Source organism: Oncorhynchus nerka, linkage group LG13 (genome assembly GCF_034236695.1).
Source record: "Oncorhynchus nerka isolate Pitt River linkage group LG13, Oner_Uvic_2.0, whole genome shotgun sequence".
Classification (NCBI taxonomy): Eukaryota; Metazoa; Chordata; class Actinopteri; order Salmoniformes; family Salmonidae; genus Oncorhynchus; species Oncorhynchus nerka.
The window spans coordinates 29,913,578-29,929,050 of record NC_088408.1 but is presented as its reverse complement, the minus strand read 5'-3'; the positions used below and the strand labels follow the sequence as shown (position 1 = coordinate 29,929,050).

General features: G+C 44.3%; 2 protein-coding genes across 2 annotated transcripts in view; one reads left to right on the top strand and one right to left on the bottom strand.

Annotated features, from left to right (window-relative positions):
• Positions 1-10,976, top strand: part of LOC115139321 (clathrin coat assembly protein AP180-like) — a 42,801-nt gene extending 31,825 nt beyond the window's left edge. Inside the window, 11 exon segments of the mRNA XM_065026321.1 lie at positions 179-253; positions 887-907; positions 910-960; positions 3,184-3,249; positions 7,014-7,133; positions 7,383-7,407; positions 7,595-7,661; positions 8,549-8,602; positions 8,746-8,826; positions 8,917-9,025; positions 9,143-10,976. Of these exon segments, the coding sequence (XP_064882393.1) occupies positions 179-253; positions 887-907; positions 910-960; positions 3,184-3,249; positions 7,014-7,133; positions 7,383-7,407; positions 7,595-7,661; positions 8,549-8,602; positions 8,746-8,826; positions 8,917-9,006 (650 nt within the window). The 3' untranslated portion in view covers positions 9,007-9,025; positions 9,143-10,976.
• LOC115139324 (serine protease 23-like) lies at positions 10,633-13,632 on the bottom strand. The gene is made up of 2 exons (XM_029676562.2): positions 13,402-13,632; positions 10,633-12,671 (listed from the first exon to the last, which is right to left on the bottom strand). Exon 2 carries the CDS (start codon positions 12,650-12,652, stop codon positions 11,132-11,134), a length of 1,521 nt encoding a protein of 506 aa, XP_029532422.1. The 5' UTR covers positions 12,653-12,671; positions 13,402-13,632; the 3' UTR covers positions 10,633-11,131.
• Between the last annotated feature and the right edge of the window lie 1,841 nt (positions 13,633-15,473).

Genomic DNA, 15,473 nt, shown 5'->3' with positions numbered 1-15,473 from the left:
GAGGCTAACTTGCACATGTTTCTGTTCCTCTGTTTCCTTTCAGCTTGGATGCATTCTGCTGCCTCTCTGCTCCTGCATTGACTTTCAATCACAATTTTTCATCTAATTAATCAGTGTTTGTATTCTGCTGTTCTCATCCCTGTGTGTGTGGGTGGGTGGGTGTTTTCTTGCCCTGTAGCTATGTTTGATTCCATGCCAGATCCAAGCTTCACCAAAGCAGACCTTGCCCCCAGTGTTGACATGTTTGGAGCAGGTACCCAGACTAGCGCCATCTCACTGCTCTCCTCCTTGCTACTCTCCTCCCCTCTCCCTCTTTCCCTTTGCCCTCTTTTCCCCTCTCCTCCATTCTCCATCTAATTTCTCTCCATCGGTTGTCTTGTTGTCCTTGATCAGTGAAGAAAAGGAATTGTGAATGATTTCCTCTGGGTCTGCTACAGGCTATTCAGCAGAGCCTCAGCTGCTCTTCCTTCCTTCCTTCCTTCCTTCCTTCCTTCCTTCCTTCCTTCCTTCCTTCCTTCCTTCCTTCCTTCCTTCCTTCCTTCCTTCCTTCCTTCCTTCCTTCCTTCCTTCCTTCCTTCCTTCCTTCCTTCCTTCCTTCCTTCCTTCCTTCCTTCCTTCCTTCCTTCCTTCCTTCCTTCCTTCCTTCCTTCCTTCCTTCTTCTCTCTCTCTCTCTCTCTCTCTCTCTCTCTCTCTCTCTCTCTCTCTTTCTCCTCTCTACTTTGTGTCTCAGTGTGCTTATTTATTATAAACTAAAACCTTGTCGTCTTTCTCAGCATGTGTTTGGAGTGCTATTTCTATATGTACATTCGTGCATGTGAATTATTGTATTTCAGGGATACTGATTGTGTACCAATCTAACCCTCCTCTACCCTCCCCTTACAACAGATGCCTTCTCCTCCCCTGCCCCCTCTCCTCTGCCCCCCCAATGGACAAGGGGGTGATCATGGACCTGTTTGGGGGTGGGTAACTGTACACCCTCCCCCCACCCCTCACTATGCCCCTTGCTGCTGGTCGACGGTCTTCACATGAGTGGCCTTTGTGAAAGAATATCTCTCTTTATCAAAAAATCCATAATTTTGATTTATTATTTGATTGTTTAATTGATTATTTTCATCATATCATTCACCTTCATCAACATTTCTCATTTCTGGTGACCCGTAATCTTGTTAGTGTAGTTAAGTTGTTAAGTGTGGTATTCAGGCAGGACACAGTGACTTTTCTATGTCCTCTCTAGAGCATATTGAGCTTGTGTTGCTAAGTAAACTCAGCAAAAAAAGAAACGTCCTCTCACAGTCAACTGCGTTTATTTTCAGCAAACTTAACATGTGTAAATATTTGTATGAACATAACAAGATTCAACAACTGAGACATAAACTGAACAAGTTCCACAGACATGTGACTAGCAGAAATGGAATAATGTGTCCCTGAACAGAGGGGGGGGGTCAAAATCAAAAGTAACAGACGGTATCTGGTGTGGCCACCAGCTGCATTAAGTACTGCAGTGCATCTCCTCCTCATGGACTGCACCAGGTTTGCCAGTTCTTGCTGTGAGATGTTACCCCTCTCTTTCACCAAGGCACATACAAGTTCCCTGACATTTCTGGGGGGGAATGGCCCTAGCCCTCACCCTCCGATCCAACAGGTCCCAGACGTGCTCAATGGGATTGAGATCCGGTCTCTTCACTGGCCATGGCAGAACACTGACATGCCTGTCTTGCAGGAAATCACGCACAGAACGGCAGCATGGCTGGTGGCATTGTCATGCTGGAGGGTCATGTCAGGATGAGCCTGCAGGAAGGGTACCACATGAGGGAGGAGGATGTCTTCCCTGTAACGCAAAGTGTTGTGATTGGTTGCAAAGTCAACAAGCTCAGTCCGATGATGCTGTGACACACCGTCGCCAGAACATGACGGAACCTCCATCTCCAAATCGATCCCGCTCCAGAGTACAGGCCTCGGTGTAACGCTCATTCCTTCAACGATAAACGCGAATCCGACCATCACCCCTGGTGAGGAAAAACCTCGACTCGTCAGTGAAGAGCACTTTTTACCAGTCCTGTCTGGTCCAGTGACGGTGGGTTTGTGACCATAGGCGACATTGTAGCGAGTGATGTCTGGTGAGGACCAGCCTTACAAAAGGCCTACAAGCCCTCAGTCCAGCCTCTCTCAGCCTATTGCGGACAGTCTGAGCACTGATAGAGGGATTGTGCGTTCCTGGTGTAACTCAGGCAGTTGTAGCCATCCTGTACCTGTCCCGCAGGTTTGATGTTCGGATCCTGTGCAGGTGTTGTTACACGTGGTCTGCCACTGTGAGGACGATCAGCTGTCCATCCTGTCTCCCTGTAGCGCTGTCTTAGGCGTCTCACAGTATGGACATGGCAACTTATTGCCCTGGCCACATCTGCAGTCCTCATGCCTCCTTGCAGCATGCCTAAAGCACATTCACACAGATAAGCAGGGACCCTGGGCATCTTTCTTTTGATGTTTTTCCAAGTCAGTAGAAAGGCCTCTTTAGTGTTTTTATATCTGTGACCTTAATTGCCTACCATCTGTAAGCTGTTAGTGTCTTAATTAACAACCGTTCCACAGGTGCATGTTCATGGAACAAGCATGGGAAACAGTGTTTAAACCCTTTGCAATGGAGATCTGTTTTTTAATTAATTTGACCTTTATTTAACTAGACAAGTCAGTTAAGAACGAATTCTTATTTTCAATGATGGCCTAGGAACAGTCGGTTAACTGCCTTGTTCAGGGGCAGAACAACAGATTTTTACCTTGTCAGCTCAGGGATTCGATCTTGCAACCTTTCGGTTACAAGTCCAACGCTCTAACCACCAGGCTACCTGTCGCCGCCTCTGTGAAGTTTTTTGTACTTTTACGAATTATCTTTGAAAGACAAGGTCCTGCAAAAGGGATGTTTAGTTTTTTTCGGAGTTTAGATGTAGATGTGCCGCAGCATATTGGGATCCAAGGAGTTTCTATTGGTGTGTACTGTATGTGTGTATACCTGTGTATGTCTACTGTCCTATCTGACAGTGATAACGCTGCTCTATCTGTTTGGCGTTCCTAGTGTGGAGCGGATGGCTGACTTCTTAACCCTTCTATGCCCTCATGCTGCACTGCTAATGGCTTGGCCCACCTTGGCCTGGTATGGTTTGGCTTGGTTTGGTTTTACCCATCAGACTCCACTGGTGGAGAGACCAAGCCTGCTGCCCCTCCAGCTGCCTCTGGTGCTGAGCTGATGGCAGGTAATGTACCTACCGATGCACGACACACCCACCATGCATGACACACGCACCAGGCATGACCCATTCACATTGTATGCAAGACACATAACAGTAATTATAAACTGGATGGTTCAAAACCTGAATGCTGAAACATTTATTTTTACTCTTCTAATTCTGTTGGTAACCAGTTTATAATAGCAAAAAGGCACCTCAGGGGTTTGTATATGGCCAATATACCACGGCTAAGGACTGTATCCAGGCACTCCACGTTGAGTCGTGCTTAAAGAACAGACCTTAGCCATGGTATATTGGTCCTATACCACATACCCTCGGGCATTATTGCTTAAATATACAGTTGAAGGCTGAAGTTTACATCCAGCTTTGCCAAATACATTTAAACTCAGTTTTTCACAATTCCTGACATTTAATCCTAGTAAACATTCCCTGGGATCACCACTTTATCACCCCTTTATTTTAAGAATGTGAAATGTCTGAATAATAGTAGAGATAATTATTTATTTCAGCTTTTATTTCTTTCATCACATTCCCAGTGGGTCAGAAGTTTACATACACTCAATTAGTATTTGGTAGGATTGCCTTTACATTGTTTAACTTGGGTCAAACGTTTCGGGTAGCCTTCTACAAGCTTCCCACAATAAGTTGGGTGAATTTTGTCCCATTCCTCCTGACAGAGCTGGTGTAACTGAGTCAGGTTTGTAGGCCTTCTTGCTCGCACATCCTTTTTCAGTTCTGCCCACAAATTTTCTATAGGATTGAGGTCAGGGCTTTGTGCTAGCCACTCCAATACCTTGATTTTGCTGTCCTTAAGCCATTTTGCCTCAAGTTTGGACGTAGGCTTGGTGTCATTGTCCACTTGGAAGACCCATTTGCGACCAAGCTTTAACTGATGTGTTGGGGACTGATGTGTTGAGATGCTGCTTCAATATTTCCACGTATTTTCCCTCCCTCATGATGCTATCTATTTTGTGAAGTGCATCAGTCCCCTTGGCTGATTTCTTTTGATTTTCCCATGATGGCAAGCAAATAGGCACTGAGTTTGAAGGTAGTCCTTGAAATACATCCACAAGTACACCTCCAATTGTCTCAAATGATGACAATTAGCCTATCAGAAGCTTCTAAAGCCATGACATCATTTTCTGGAATTTTCCAAGCTGTTTAAAGGCACAGTCAACTTAGTGTATGTAAACTTCTGACCTACTGGAATTGTGATACATTGAATTATAAGTGAAATAATCTGTCTGTAAACAAGTGTTGGAAAAATTACTTGTGTCAATGTAACGGATCTCTTCGTCGTCTGACGATGAGTATGAAATATCGGACCAATGCGCAGCGTGGTAAGTGTCCATGTAAATTTATTAACTGAACACACAAAACAAAATACCGAAGTGAATGGAAGAAACAAAACAGTTCTGCAAGGTGACATAACCTAACAGAAAACAACCACCCACAAACAAGAGTGGGAAAACAGGCTACCTAAGTATGGTTCTCAATCAGAGACAACGATTGACAGCTGCCTCAGATTGGGAGCCATACCAGGCCAAACACATAGAAATGCCAAACATAGAACAAAAACATTGAATGCCCACCCCAACTCACGCCCAAACTAAAACAGAGGCATAAAAAAGGAACTAAGGTCAGTGACAGTCATGCACAAAGTAGATGTCTTAACCGACTTGCCAAAATTATAGTTTGTTAACAAGACATTTGTGGAGTGGTTGAAAAACGAGTTTTAATGACTCCAACCTAAGTGTATGTAAACTTCCGACTTCAACTGTACCACATAATATTTTCCATTGTACTGTAATATGTAACCACATCGCCAAATATATCTGACATTATAAAGTTAGAGTGGATATATTAAAAGCTTATTGTGTGTGTGTTTTTGACAATCTAGATATATTATTTCACATCCATATTTTGTATACAGTGATCATTCCTTGATTTGACTTTTTTAATAACATTTACATTTACATTTAAGTCATTTAGCAGACGCTCTTATCCAGAGCGACTTACAAATTAGTGCATTCACCTTATGACCTCCAGTGGGACAGTAGTGCATCTAAATCTTTTCAGGGGGAGGGGAGGTGAGAGGGATTACTTTATCCTATCCTAGGTATTCCTTAAAGAGGTGGGGTTTCAGGTGTCTCCGGAAGGTGGTGATTGACTCCGCTGTCCTGGCGTCGTGAGGGAGTTTGTTCCACCATTGGGGGGCCAGAGCAGCGAACAGTTTTGACTGGGCTGAGCGGGAACTGTAATAACCCTTGTATTAGTAACAACAGACAGCACACATGTATATGAACATGTGTCTGTCTGACTGAATACATCCTGATTGTATGTAACTTGGTTTTATGGCCATTCCACATGCATACTGCTGTTTTGTATTGTCATTATTGTTCTAGCTTCTGTCCTTAGTTGTCTCTCTCACTCCGTTGATGAGAGAGACAACTAAGTGTGAGACAACTGAGTGTTTTTCACTTGGTAACCCTGGTAACTGTGTTACCGTGGCAATGTTCCCTGTTTCATGGCCATGGCTGTCACAAGCCTGCATGCTATGTTATTGACAATCTGCAAATACTACTGCTTAAGGCTTAACTCTTTCTCCTCCATCTCTCTTTCTCTCGCAACATTTGTCATGTAACTCACTCCATTATTTTTCCCTTCACTACTCTCTCCCTTTCTTCTTACCTTTCCATCCTCTCCCTCCCCTTTTTTCTCCTTCTGTACTTTGTCTCTCGCTCTCAATCACTCACCCTCACACTCTCTCTATCCTCTCATTCTCTCTTCTCTCTCTCCACCCTCTCTCCATCTGGCTCTGGGGCTGGCTCATTGCTTGCTTCCTGCATTCTGATTGGGTGAGTGTTCTGGCCTATTGATGTGCTGGTTTCCCACAGTGCATTGCTGCATTGCAGTAGAAGAGCCACTGCTGCTGTTCTGTTCCCTCTGCTCTGACAAATGCTTAATATATACAATGTGTGAGATGCTCACATCACAATGCCCATTTAGCTTTGTACTGGCTAGGCTGCAGTGCTTTCTCACTCTAGAGTAGAGGCTGCATCCTAACTGTCACCTGGATACAGAGGGTGATACCCTGTCTCAAACAATCTAGCTAATAAGATACTACACTCTTAGAAAAAAGGGTTCCAAATGGCTTATTCGGCTGTCCCCATAGGAGAACCCTTTTTGGTTCCAGGTAGAACCCTTTTTGGTTCCATGTAGAACCCTCTGTGGAAAGGATTGGAAACCAAAAGGATTCAACCTGGAACCAAAAAGGTTTTTTCAAAGGGTTATCCTATGGGGACAGCCGAAGAAACCTTTTTAGATTCTAGATAACACCACAAGAGTGTAACACTATTGAGTAGTGTTAAGTTAAAAAATATGAATGCTCTTTATTGATATTACATGTACACGGACAGCATTACTTAAACTGTATATTGCATATTTGTGTGTGTGTCTGTGTGAAGACACAGTACATGTCCTCACAGTCATTGTGAGTATCAGTACGAGGGCTTGCTATACTCGTCTCTGATCACTGTTGACATGGAGACCGTAGCAATATGTCATCATGGTAATCCCACTCGTAAGGAGGACCCCTCCTGTCATGATCTGAGAGCATTATTGTGACTGTTTGATCTAAACCTCTCTCTCTCTCTCTCTCTCTCTCTCTCTCTCTCTCTCTTCCTTTTCTCTCTCTCTCCCCCTCTCCATCCTCTTCTCCCACCTCCCCATTGCTATCTTTCTCTCCCCCTTCCTTGTGTCTCATGTAGCGTTTGATGGTCTAGGGGATGTGTTGATGCCTTCTATGACACCCCAGGCCGGGGCAGCCTCGTCTCCAGTCAAACCTATGGGAGGAGACCTGGACGCCACCATGGCTAGCATGGCTAGCAGTAAGTCTCTGAGCAGACGAAGGACAGTGGTCCTCTATTTAGCCTGAAGCATTTCAGCATCATGGTGCTGCCCACCTATGCATAGACATGAATTTACATGGTAGTTACATATCGCTGCTAGGTACATTGTCATTACAGTGACTGTACATCATGTTACATAGTACTTACAAATGTGATAAGATACTGAATGGACATTATTCTGTGACTGGGAAATATTCATTGTCCAATGTCTTATTTTCTCTCTCTCAGATCTGGGAATGGGGAGCCAAAAACCGTACGTTTTCCTGTTTTGAGTCTGTGTCTTTTTGTGTATTGAAATGTCACTTAATGCCATGGATTACAATCACATAGCAGTTTCCATGTGCTCAACGAACTTTACATTTTAAAAGGTTGGGAGGCTATAGCTGTCTTTTCTTTCTCTTTTTCTATTGGCTTACTGACTGATTGACATTCTTCCGCAGGGGGGAGAACACGATGGGAGGCTGGTCAACTCCTCAGGTAGCTCCTCCCAGTTGGGGCGCTCCCATGGTAAATGTTGTCTGGTTCATATAGCATGGAGTGCAGTGACATGGCAGTGACGGGCAGGGAATGGAACCAATTACACTCGCCGTTCCTCTCTGACTCTCCAGGGTGGTCCAATCACAACACTGGGAAAATTGAAATTTGGAGTTCGGTGTTCGGTTTAAAAGGGGTGAACATTTTGTGGGAAAACTAGGGGTTGGATTGGGAATAACCCCTGGAGAGCTCTGAGAGGGCTGATGTTTTGTCTCAAACTAAAGAGCTGCTTGGAAAACCACTTCCCGTTTCTTCTCTTATGGTTCTGACCTCGAGCAAGCCACATGACCCTTCGCTGACCCCGAAATGCCCTGCTCATCTGCATATATCTTTATTTCTATCCCCATTGGCTTTCTTTAGCAACAGCTCCACTTCCCAGGGTCCAAACAAAACACACTACAAAACAGTCGCATTTAGATCACTTTAGCTTCATAATTTAATAAGCTGCACTTACCATTGCTTCACTTGGCCAAAAAGCTTTCGCTATAGGGTCTATAGTTGCTGTATTACCCCATGGCTTCAGCTGTTAATTTAGCCAAAGCCTCACTACTGATATAACAATCAGATATTTAGCTGATTAAACTGGTCTGCCTGATCATTTCTTCCAATAATTGACCCTGTGCTCTTCAATTGCTTCTGCTTGAGCAAATCACCTGAAACTGATTTTAGAGGCTAGGTTTTCTATGTGATCTCTCTCTCTCACTCTGTGTTGATTCTGTTTTAATGATGTCTTTGTCTGTGTTATGTGTGTGTCAATGATATGTCTGTGTGTTTGCTGTTGCAGTGTTGTCTTTGTTGTGCCTATGTTGTATGTAGTGTAGTAACATCCCACCTCCTCTTCCCCCCCTCCACACCCCTAGAACGTTCCAATGGGGTCCCCTTCTTTTATGGGGTCTAACCAAGGATTCAGCATGGTAAGACCACCCCGCCCTCGGTCTAGGACCATTAGGAGCACCTAAGATGGCCAATGACCCCATTAGGTGGCCCACTTAGTTTGGTGCCACTGTGAGAGATAGTAGCTGCCATAGCGTCTGACTGTCTCCTCTCTCTGTCTCAGGGCGGAGCGGTCGGGGCTGGAGCTCCCATGATGCCCATGGTTAGGCCAGGCTTTGGAGCCCCTGCAACCCCAGGAGCACCGGTAAGACACACACACACACACACACACACACACACACACACACACACACACACACACACCTATTCCATGACACAGTGTTTCCTGTGACAGATGGGATCTCCAGGGATGGCCGGGAGTCCGAGGAGGCCTCCGCCCCCCAAGAATGCCCTGGATGACCTCAACATCAAGGACTTCATGTAAACCCCTCTAACCCTCCAAGGTAGGGCTCTCTCTCTCACAGCGGCACCAAACTACATACACGCAATGCAATGAAAAGAGAGAGTTACAGAATAACATTGTGGTAATCAACTCTCTCTCTCCTCTCTCTTCTCTCCAGAGGTTGTCGTTGTGTCTGGAGCTCTATGGATGTGGATGTGTGCACTCCCCGCCTTCCTGTCACGCCCAAGTCCCTTCAGCCAATCAGCCATCAGCATTACGACCCCTGCCCTCTGACTTCCCCGTAACCCCGCCCTCCCTCTCTGTCTGATGTTTTAGCACAAACCGTGGATGTGAATCATAAATACAGAAAACAAAAATGTGTATGTGTGTGAGTGTACTTCAATGTTATCCTTTACTTAAATTAAGACAAAAAATGTAACATAAAAAATGATATTGTATTTTGAATCATTCTGGTACTCCCTGAAAGAGCTGAGTTGGAATGTGTTGTTAACCATGGAGTGTGTTCGGTGTGTGTAAACTTCACTGGCCAATCCCTGCCCTATCCCCTCCCTTGCTTTCCAATCAAATTCTGTACTGAGCTGTGTTGCTGAGGTTATTCAACACTTAGTTGTACTTCTCTCCATTCATTGATCCATCCAGCCTCTTATACAGTTCTATGGGTGTATATTGATGAAAATTGAAATATGTATCATCACAAATCTGGGTTTACGAGATGACGAATCATATGACAACTTCCATTTTCCATTCAATTCATATTTGTTTTTATTTTGTCCGTTTTTTAAAATTGTGTGTTACATGCAACATTTGTTGACTATGTTCAAATTGACATATGCGTTTTTGAATATTTTAAATGATAGATTATACATATATTTCTTTAGTCTTTATTTTGAGAGAAAATGTATTGTATATTTTAATTATGTCTATGAATTGTAAGATTGAAAAAAATGTAAGAAGATTAAAAAGATCCTTTCCCTTGTACAGTATCTCCCTATCTGTATTTGAAGGCAGTATTGAATGCAAACTCAGTCCCAGTGTTTACTGTTGCACTCCCTGTTGGTGTGAAGTGGTACTGCATTTAAGCATGTCAAGTGAAGTTGATCATCCAAATACATTTAAAAATCAAAATATACTTGTCTCCTTTCCTTAACGGCCAATTATCTGAATTGAATCGATAGATGAAAGGCAGTTGGTGGAAATAATGCAGTCCTTACACCTATCAGTGGTCATGGAGTGAATGAGACAAGGAAATGTTTGTAAACATTATTGGGACACTTCCACAAGGTCATTGTGATGCAGTGATCAGTACGGTTGTATCGTCCCCTGTAGCAACACTCCAGGGGTGTTGCGAACTAATTGGCTGTAAAGTATTCATATATACACTGGATGTTCCATGTGTCGTTTCTCTTCCAAAGTGACTATCTTAATGTGTTGAGAAAGAAAAAGATACAGAACATGTATCATATACAATAATGTGGATAACAATGTTTGCTATATATTTGGTTGAAGGCAGTGTTGTTTGGTTCTTGGATGGCATCACTCCTCTCCTCTCCCCCACTTGCATGTGAGTCCCATTGAGATCCAATAAAATTCAAATACACTGATGTCTTCACTGTTGTCATTCATGCTCGATGTTCAGTCCATCACACATTTTTTGGGTATTCAATGGTAGGCTTTAATATAAAGAAATACTAATTATTTTTAACAAGCTAAATTTATATTTAGGAAATACTCAAGAAAAGAAACGTTTACATTTAATCCAGATAGCAGAACTATGAATCATGCAGAGATGGTAAAAATGAGCACCAATGGAATTAATCTTAGCCCCCCGTATTACGTGCACAATGGGCATTTCTCGGAAGCAACACATCAAGGCATATAAGACTGAAAAACCTGTTAGTGTTTGGAGAGCACCATAGAATTTTGAGACCTCAAAATCATTTTTTGGCATTCTGGATAGGAATCTGTTTGATTGACTGGAGCATGAAAATCATCCCATATTCCAAAATCCTATTCCATCTGATCTGTCTGTGCTGGCCATTTGATAGTTCGTTGACCACCATTTCAGCACTTTGAGGTCTCAGTGAAAAGTGCTAGATGAACATTTGTTTCTTCCTCAGTCTGACAGATCCAGCAGATCCCTGACTTCTCAGGCCTTCGTACACATGCTGGGATCCCCATGGATCCAGTGGCAGATCTGAGCGTATTTAGGTGGAGTGATCCTCACCGCCACATTATAATCCCTCTTTTCACCCCGGTCCCCTTCCACCCAGCGATGCCCTGAGAACACTCCAATCACCTTCCGCTGCCACTTCCTCTTATTGGACCCCTCCACTTCCTGTCTGAGCCGGATGTATACGCCAGCACCTGACGCCCCCTGCTGGGCGTCACAGTGCTGATACAACAGGTCGTCTGACTCCTCCGTCACTGAACAGAAGCGATAGACCACCTTTTCTTTCTCTCCCTCCGTTTGTCCTCCCTCTGGCTCATTGTCAAACCCTGAGAAGTGGATGCGACCCAAGGGGAGGGGCTTTGCAGCGGGCGCCACCCCCAGCTCCATGTGCTTCTGTTTGATTGGCCGTTTCAACTCTAGGAGGGCGTAGTCATAGTCAGGGGTGACGGCGTTAGTGTCATCGTCCCCTGTGTGTATCCAACCCTTGGGGATGTGGATTTGTTTCACGCGTGTCCAGCGGAAGGAGGGCTGCTTTTTAGTTTCTGTGCTGCGTTGTACACGGCTACTTCTGCTACCTCTCGTTCTCTGCCTACCCCCTCCCTCTCTCCTCTCCTTCTCTGTGTTCCCTTCTTCACCTCCCTCTGCTCCGGTCTCCCCATCAACCGCGTTCTGTATCTCCCCCTTTCCCTTCATTCCTCTCCGCCTCCCTCCTCTCCGTCTCTGCTCCTGTCTCGGTCCTTCTTCATCTATCCCATTCCCATCCTCCTCCTCTTCTCCAACCTCTTCCTCTCCTTCCACCTTTCCCACCCTTTCCACATCTCCTCCTCTCCTCCCACCTCTCCTCCTCCCCCCCCTACGTCGTTTAGATTTGACCTGTAGGACCCCGACTTTCAGCCTGCGGACCTCCTGCAGGTAGTCCTTCCCGTCGTGGACACAGTGGGCTGCCGTCAAGATGTGTTTGTCAGACACCAGGACCCCGGAGCAGCCCGTGGACAGGCGGACCGCCGTGGAGAACGGGTAGTTGGTGGTAAAGTGGCTGTCTGAGATGACAAAGCGCCCGTCTAAGCCGTACACCTGACGTTTCCTGCGAGTGTGTGAGGGTGTGCGTGAAGTCGTCTCATTCAGGCCCTGCAGTGTGACATCGGTGTATGTGCGCGTGCCGTTTTCGTACACCGTCTCGTATCCCAGCATGCTCTCCACCGTGGCCTGGTCGGGAGGGGGGAGAGCGCTCTGACACTCTATCCTACACATCCCCTCCCCCTCCCCATCTGCCCCCTCATCCTTCCCCCCAAATGTGGGAGCATCCCCACATGCCCCATCACCCTTCCCCCCAAATTTGGAAGTCCGCAGATGCACTGTGTGCCTGTCCAGAATCGACGGGATACTCTGCACGGACCAGCCATACTCTTTATCGTCGTCATCGTCACCGTGGCCCCCCCAGATAGGAACACACAGGGGCAGGGCACAGAGCAGCAGACACAGGGGAATGGGGCCCATCACACTGCTCCACCAGGGCCTAAGAAACAGAGGACAGAGGAGGGAAGAGTGAGCTAAAAGAAAGACATGGGTGACTGGTGTTTAAAATGAGGGCTCAGGCCAGCAGAGGGTGCTCTATCCCCAACAGTCATCACAAACTGCTTTAGTGTTATTGAAGGCTTATCTTTGCAATAGCGTCTCACCGGCAGATGCCGCTGGTAGTGAAGTCCGTTATACGTTTGGAACAGTTATGTGGCATAGGAACTGGCTTATTAAGACAAGTAGTAGCCTAACTAACGTTGGGCTCCAACAATAGCCTACTTTCACCTGATGATACCATGAAAAATGGAACTAAGGCCATTTGATATTTGTTTTTCAACTATAAATATTGTCATAGACTTGCCTACATTAAACGAAATATTTATTTTAATGCAGCAAGACTACAAAAGAAACAGCTTGATAAAAGAACAACATAGGTATGAACCTGACCAGAAATATGATTTTATTCATATGGAAACGATGATGAATGAATGGAAATACTGTACATAGGCCTATTGGCTATAGTGTGATGCGTAATGGTGATAAAACGATTACATTTTCTCATAATGGTCGTAGTAGTCTAATCACTCATAGAAAATCACAATGCAAAGTAAATAATGCAACTGTAATCGAAATTGATGATCATTGATTAGTAATGCCTGGCCTGTGTCTATACATTCCTGCCTAACACGTGAACTGATTGAAACGGAGAGTAAACAAAACAATCATACCTGCAAGCATTTGGCAAGAAATGCAGAAGTCAGCAAAATGCCTTTTTTAAATATATAAATCGGTATTTCATCCAGTCGGGTTTGATTCAGTGAGTGAAAGACCGCGTCCCATCGTCACCAGCGCATCAAACAAACGGAACGCAATGGAACGCCGTTCGCGAGATCTTCACCGAGATTTGTCCATGATGAAGAAAAAAAAGGGAATAACAAAGTGCGGCTCGTTCATGTTACAAGGCAACACCGGGGGAGGTACTGCCTGCTTTTGCGGAAAGCAAGGAGGGGGACTGACTGAAGTTGAATGAAGTTCTTCAGTATGCGAACTGTGGAATTTATGTCCAAAAGCAGGCAAATTATATAAAACGTGTTATTGTATTTTAGACCTTTTTTTTGCCCCCATATACTTATTTGCATTGCCCACCTCACACATCTACTGGTGTTGCTTTATATTGTTTTATGACAAAATAACTTATTGAATGGCAGGCTGGCACACATTGATTCAACTCTAGACCTTCATAGATCTTAAAGCTGCAATATATATGTATGTTTTTGGGCGACCCCACCAAATGCACATAGAAATGTGAGTTTATCTGTTATTCTCATTGAAATCAAGTCTAAGAAGCGGGTAGATCTGTTCTATGTGCACTATTTCTATGCATCCCATTCTTAAGTTTCGTTTTTGTCTTTTACTTCAGTTTTTGTACACCAGCATAAAATAGCTGAAAATACAATATTTTTAGTTATGGAAAATATATTTCAAAGCGGTTTAGATGGAACAATGACTCTTTACACAATATTTGCTTGTTTTGTCACAATCTGAAATTAGGTGAACCGTTGGAATTTTAGCAACCAGGAATTGCCGGAGCGATTTTTGCATAGTGCACCTTTAAGGAACAACCTGCATTTCAACTCCAGCAGGTTTATTTTGACAACGGGTTGGCCTCCTGGCTGCACAGGCACTCAACTCATTCACCAAATGAACTCTCTCTTTCTCTTCCTCCCTCTCTCCCCCTCTCCCTCCATCCTCCCCACTCCCCTTCCTTATCCTTTCCTCTTTAATACACATAATAGCAATAGCAGTATTCACAGTCAAAGATCTAAATATTTCAATCTTTAACAGAGAGCTTTGGCTGGTTCATGTTACCATATATACGTCTGCCTTAACATGTGACTTCCTGTGTATATGTGACTCTCTGTTCCTATGCTGTGTTTGTTTCTATATGGGTCCCATAGATGCATGCCATTATATGGCTTTTAAGGATATAAGAACTGTTTGCTTTTTCCCCTTCTGTGTAAATGGGCAGCCTGGTAGAACTCTTCCATTGGTTGATGAGAACAGGAGGTTGCTGACACATTAATAGGGGAGGATGTGCTCGTGGTAATGGCTGGAGAGGAATAAGTGTATTGGTATCAAATACATGAAACACATGGCTTCCATGTGTTTGATGCAGTTCTATTGGTTCCGTTCCAGTCGTTATTATGAGACGTCCTCCCCCCAGCAGCCTCATGGAACAGAGGTCAATGAAAGAGCCAAAAATGATCATTGTCATTCATCATCATGACAGGACGGAAATGCTTTGTTTAAGATAGCCATAATAACAACAACTTTTCATATTGATATACCAACAGCTGAATGGTGAGTGCAAAAGTGAGGTAAAGCAGAGGAGTAGAGAGAGAACACACTGTGGGTGTGTGTTCATTCTGTGTCTCTTCTCTTTATGTAATATGGAACATCTTTCTCTTCTTCTCTCCCTCCCTAGTGAGATGTGCCAGATTATCTCTGAGATTAGAGAGAGATGATAATCACTCCAGTGTGGGTTTCAAACAACAATGTGCACATATGCATGTTAAACACTATTATAACAGTCTCCTCGACTGAACTTCACACCCCATTCTAGAGGTTTAGCCCTTTGTGGGCTCCACATACAATAGATGCGGTAAAAGAGTCAATGTGACGCAAAAACGGTCATACCAATCGGCATATAGGGACAAGAAAGTAAGAAAGACAGTGACTACAAAAGTTAGCCAGCACTACGGTATGTGTTGCTATGGTGATTTCAGTAAACAAACAGTGC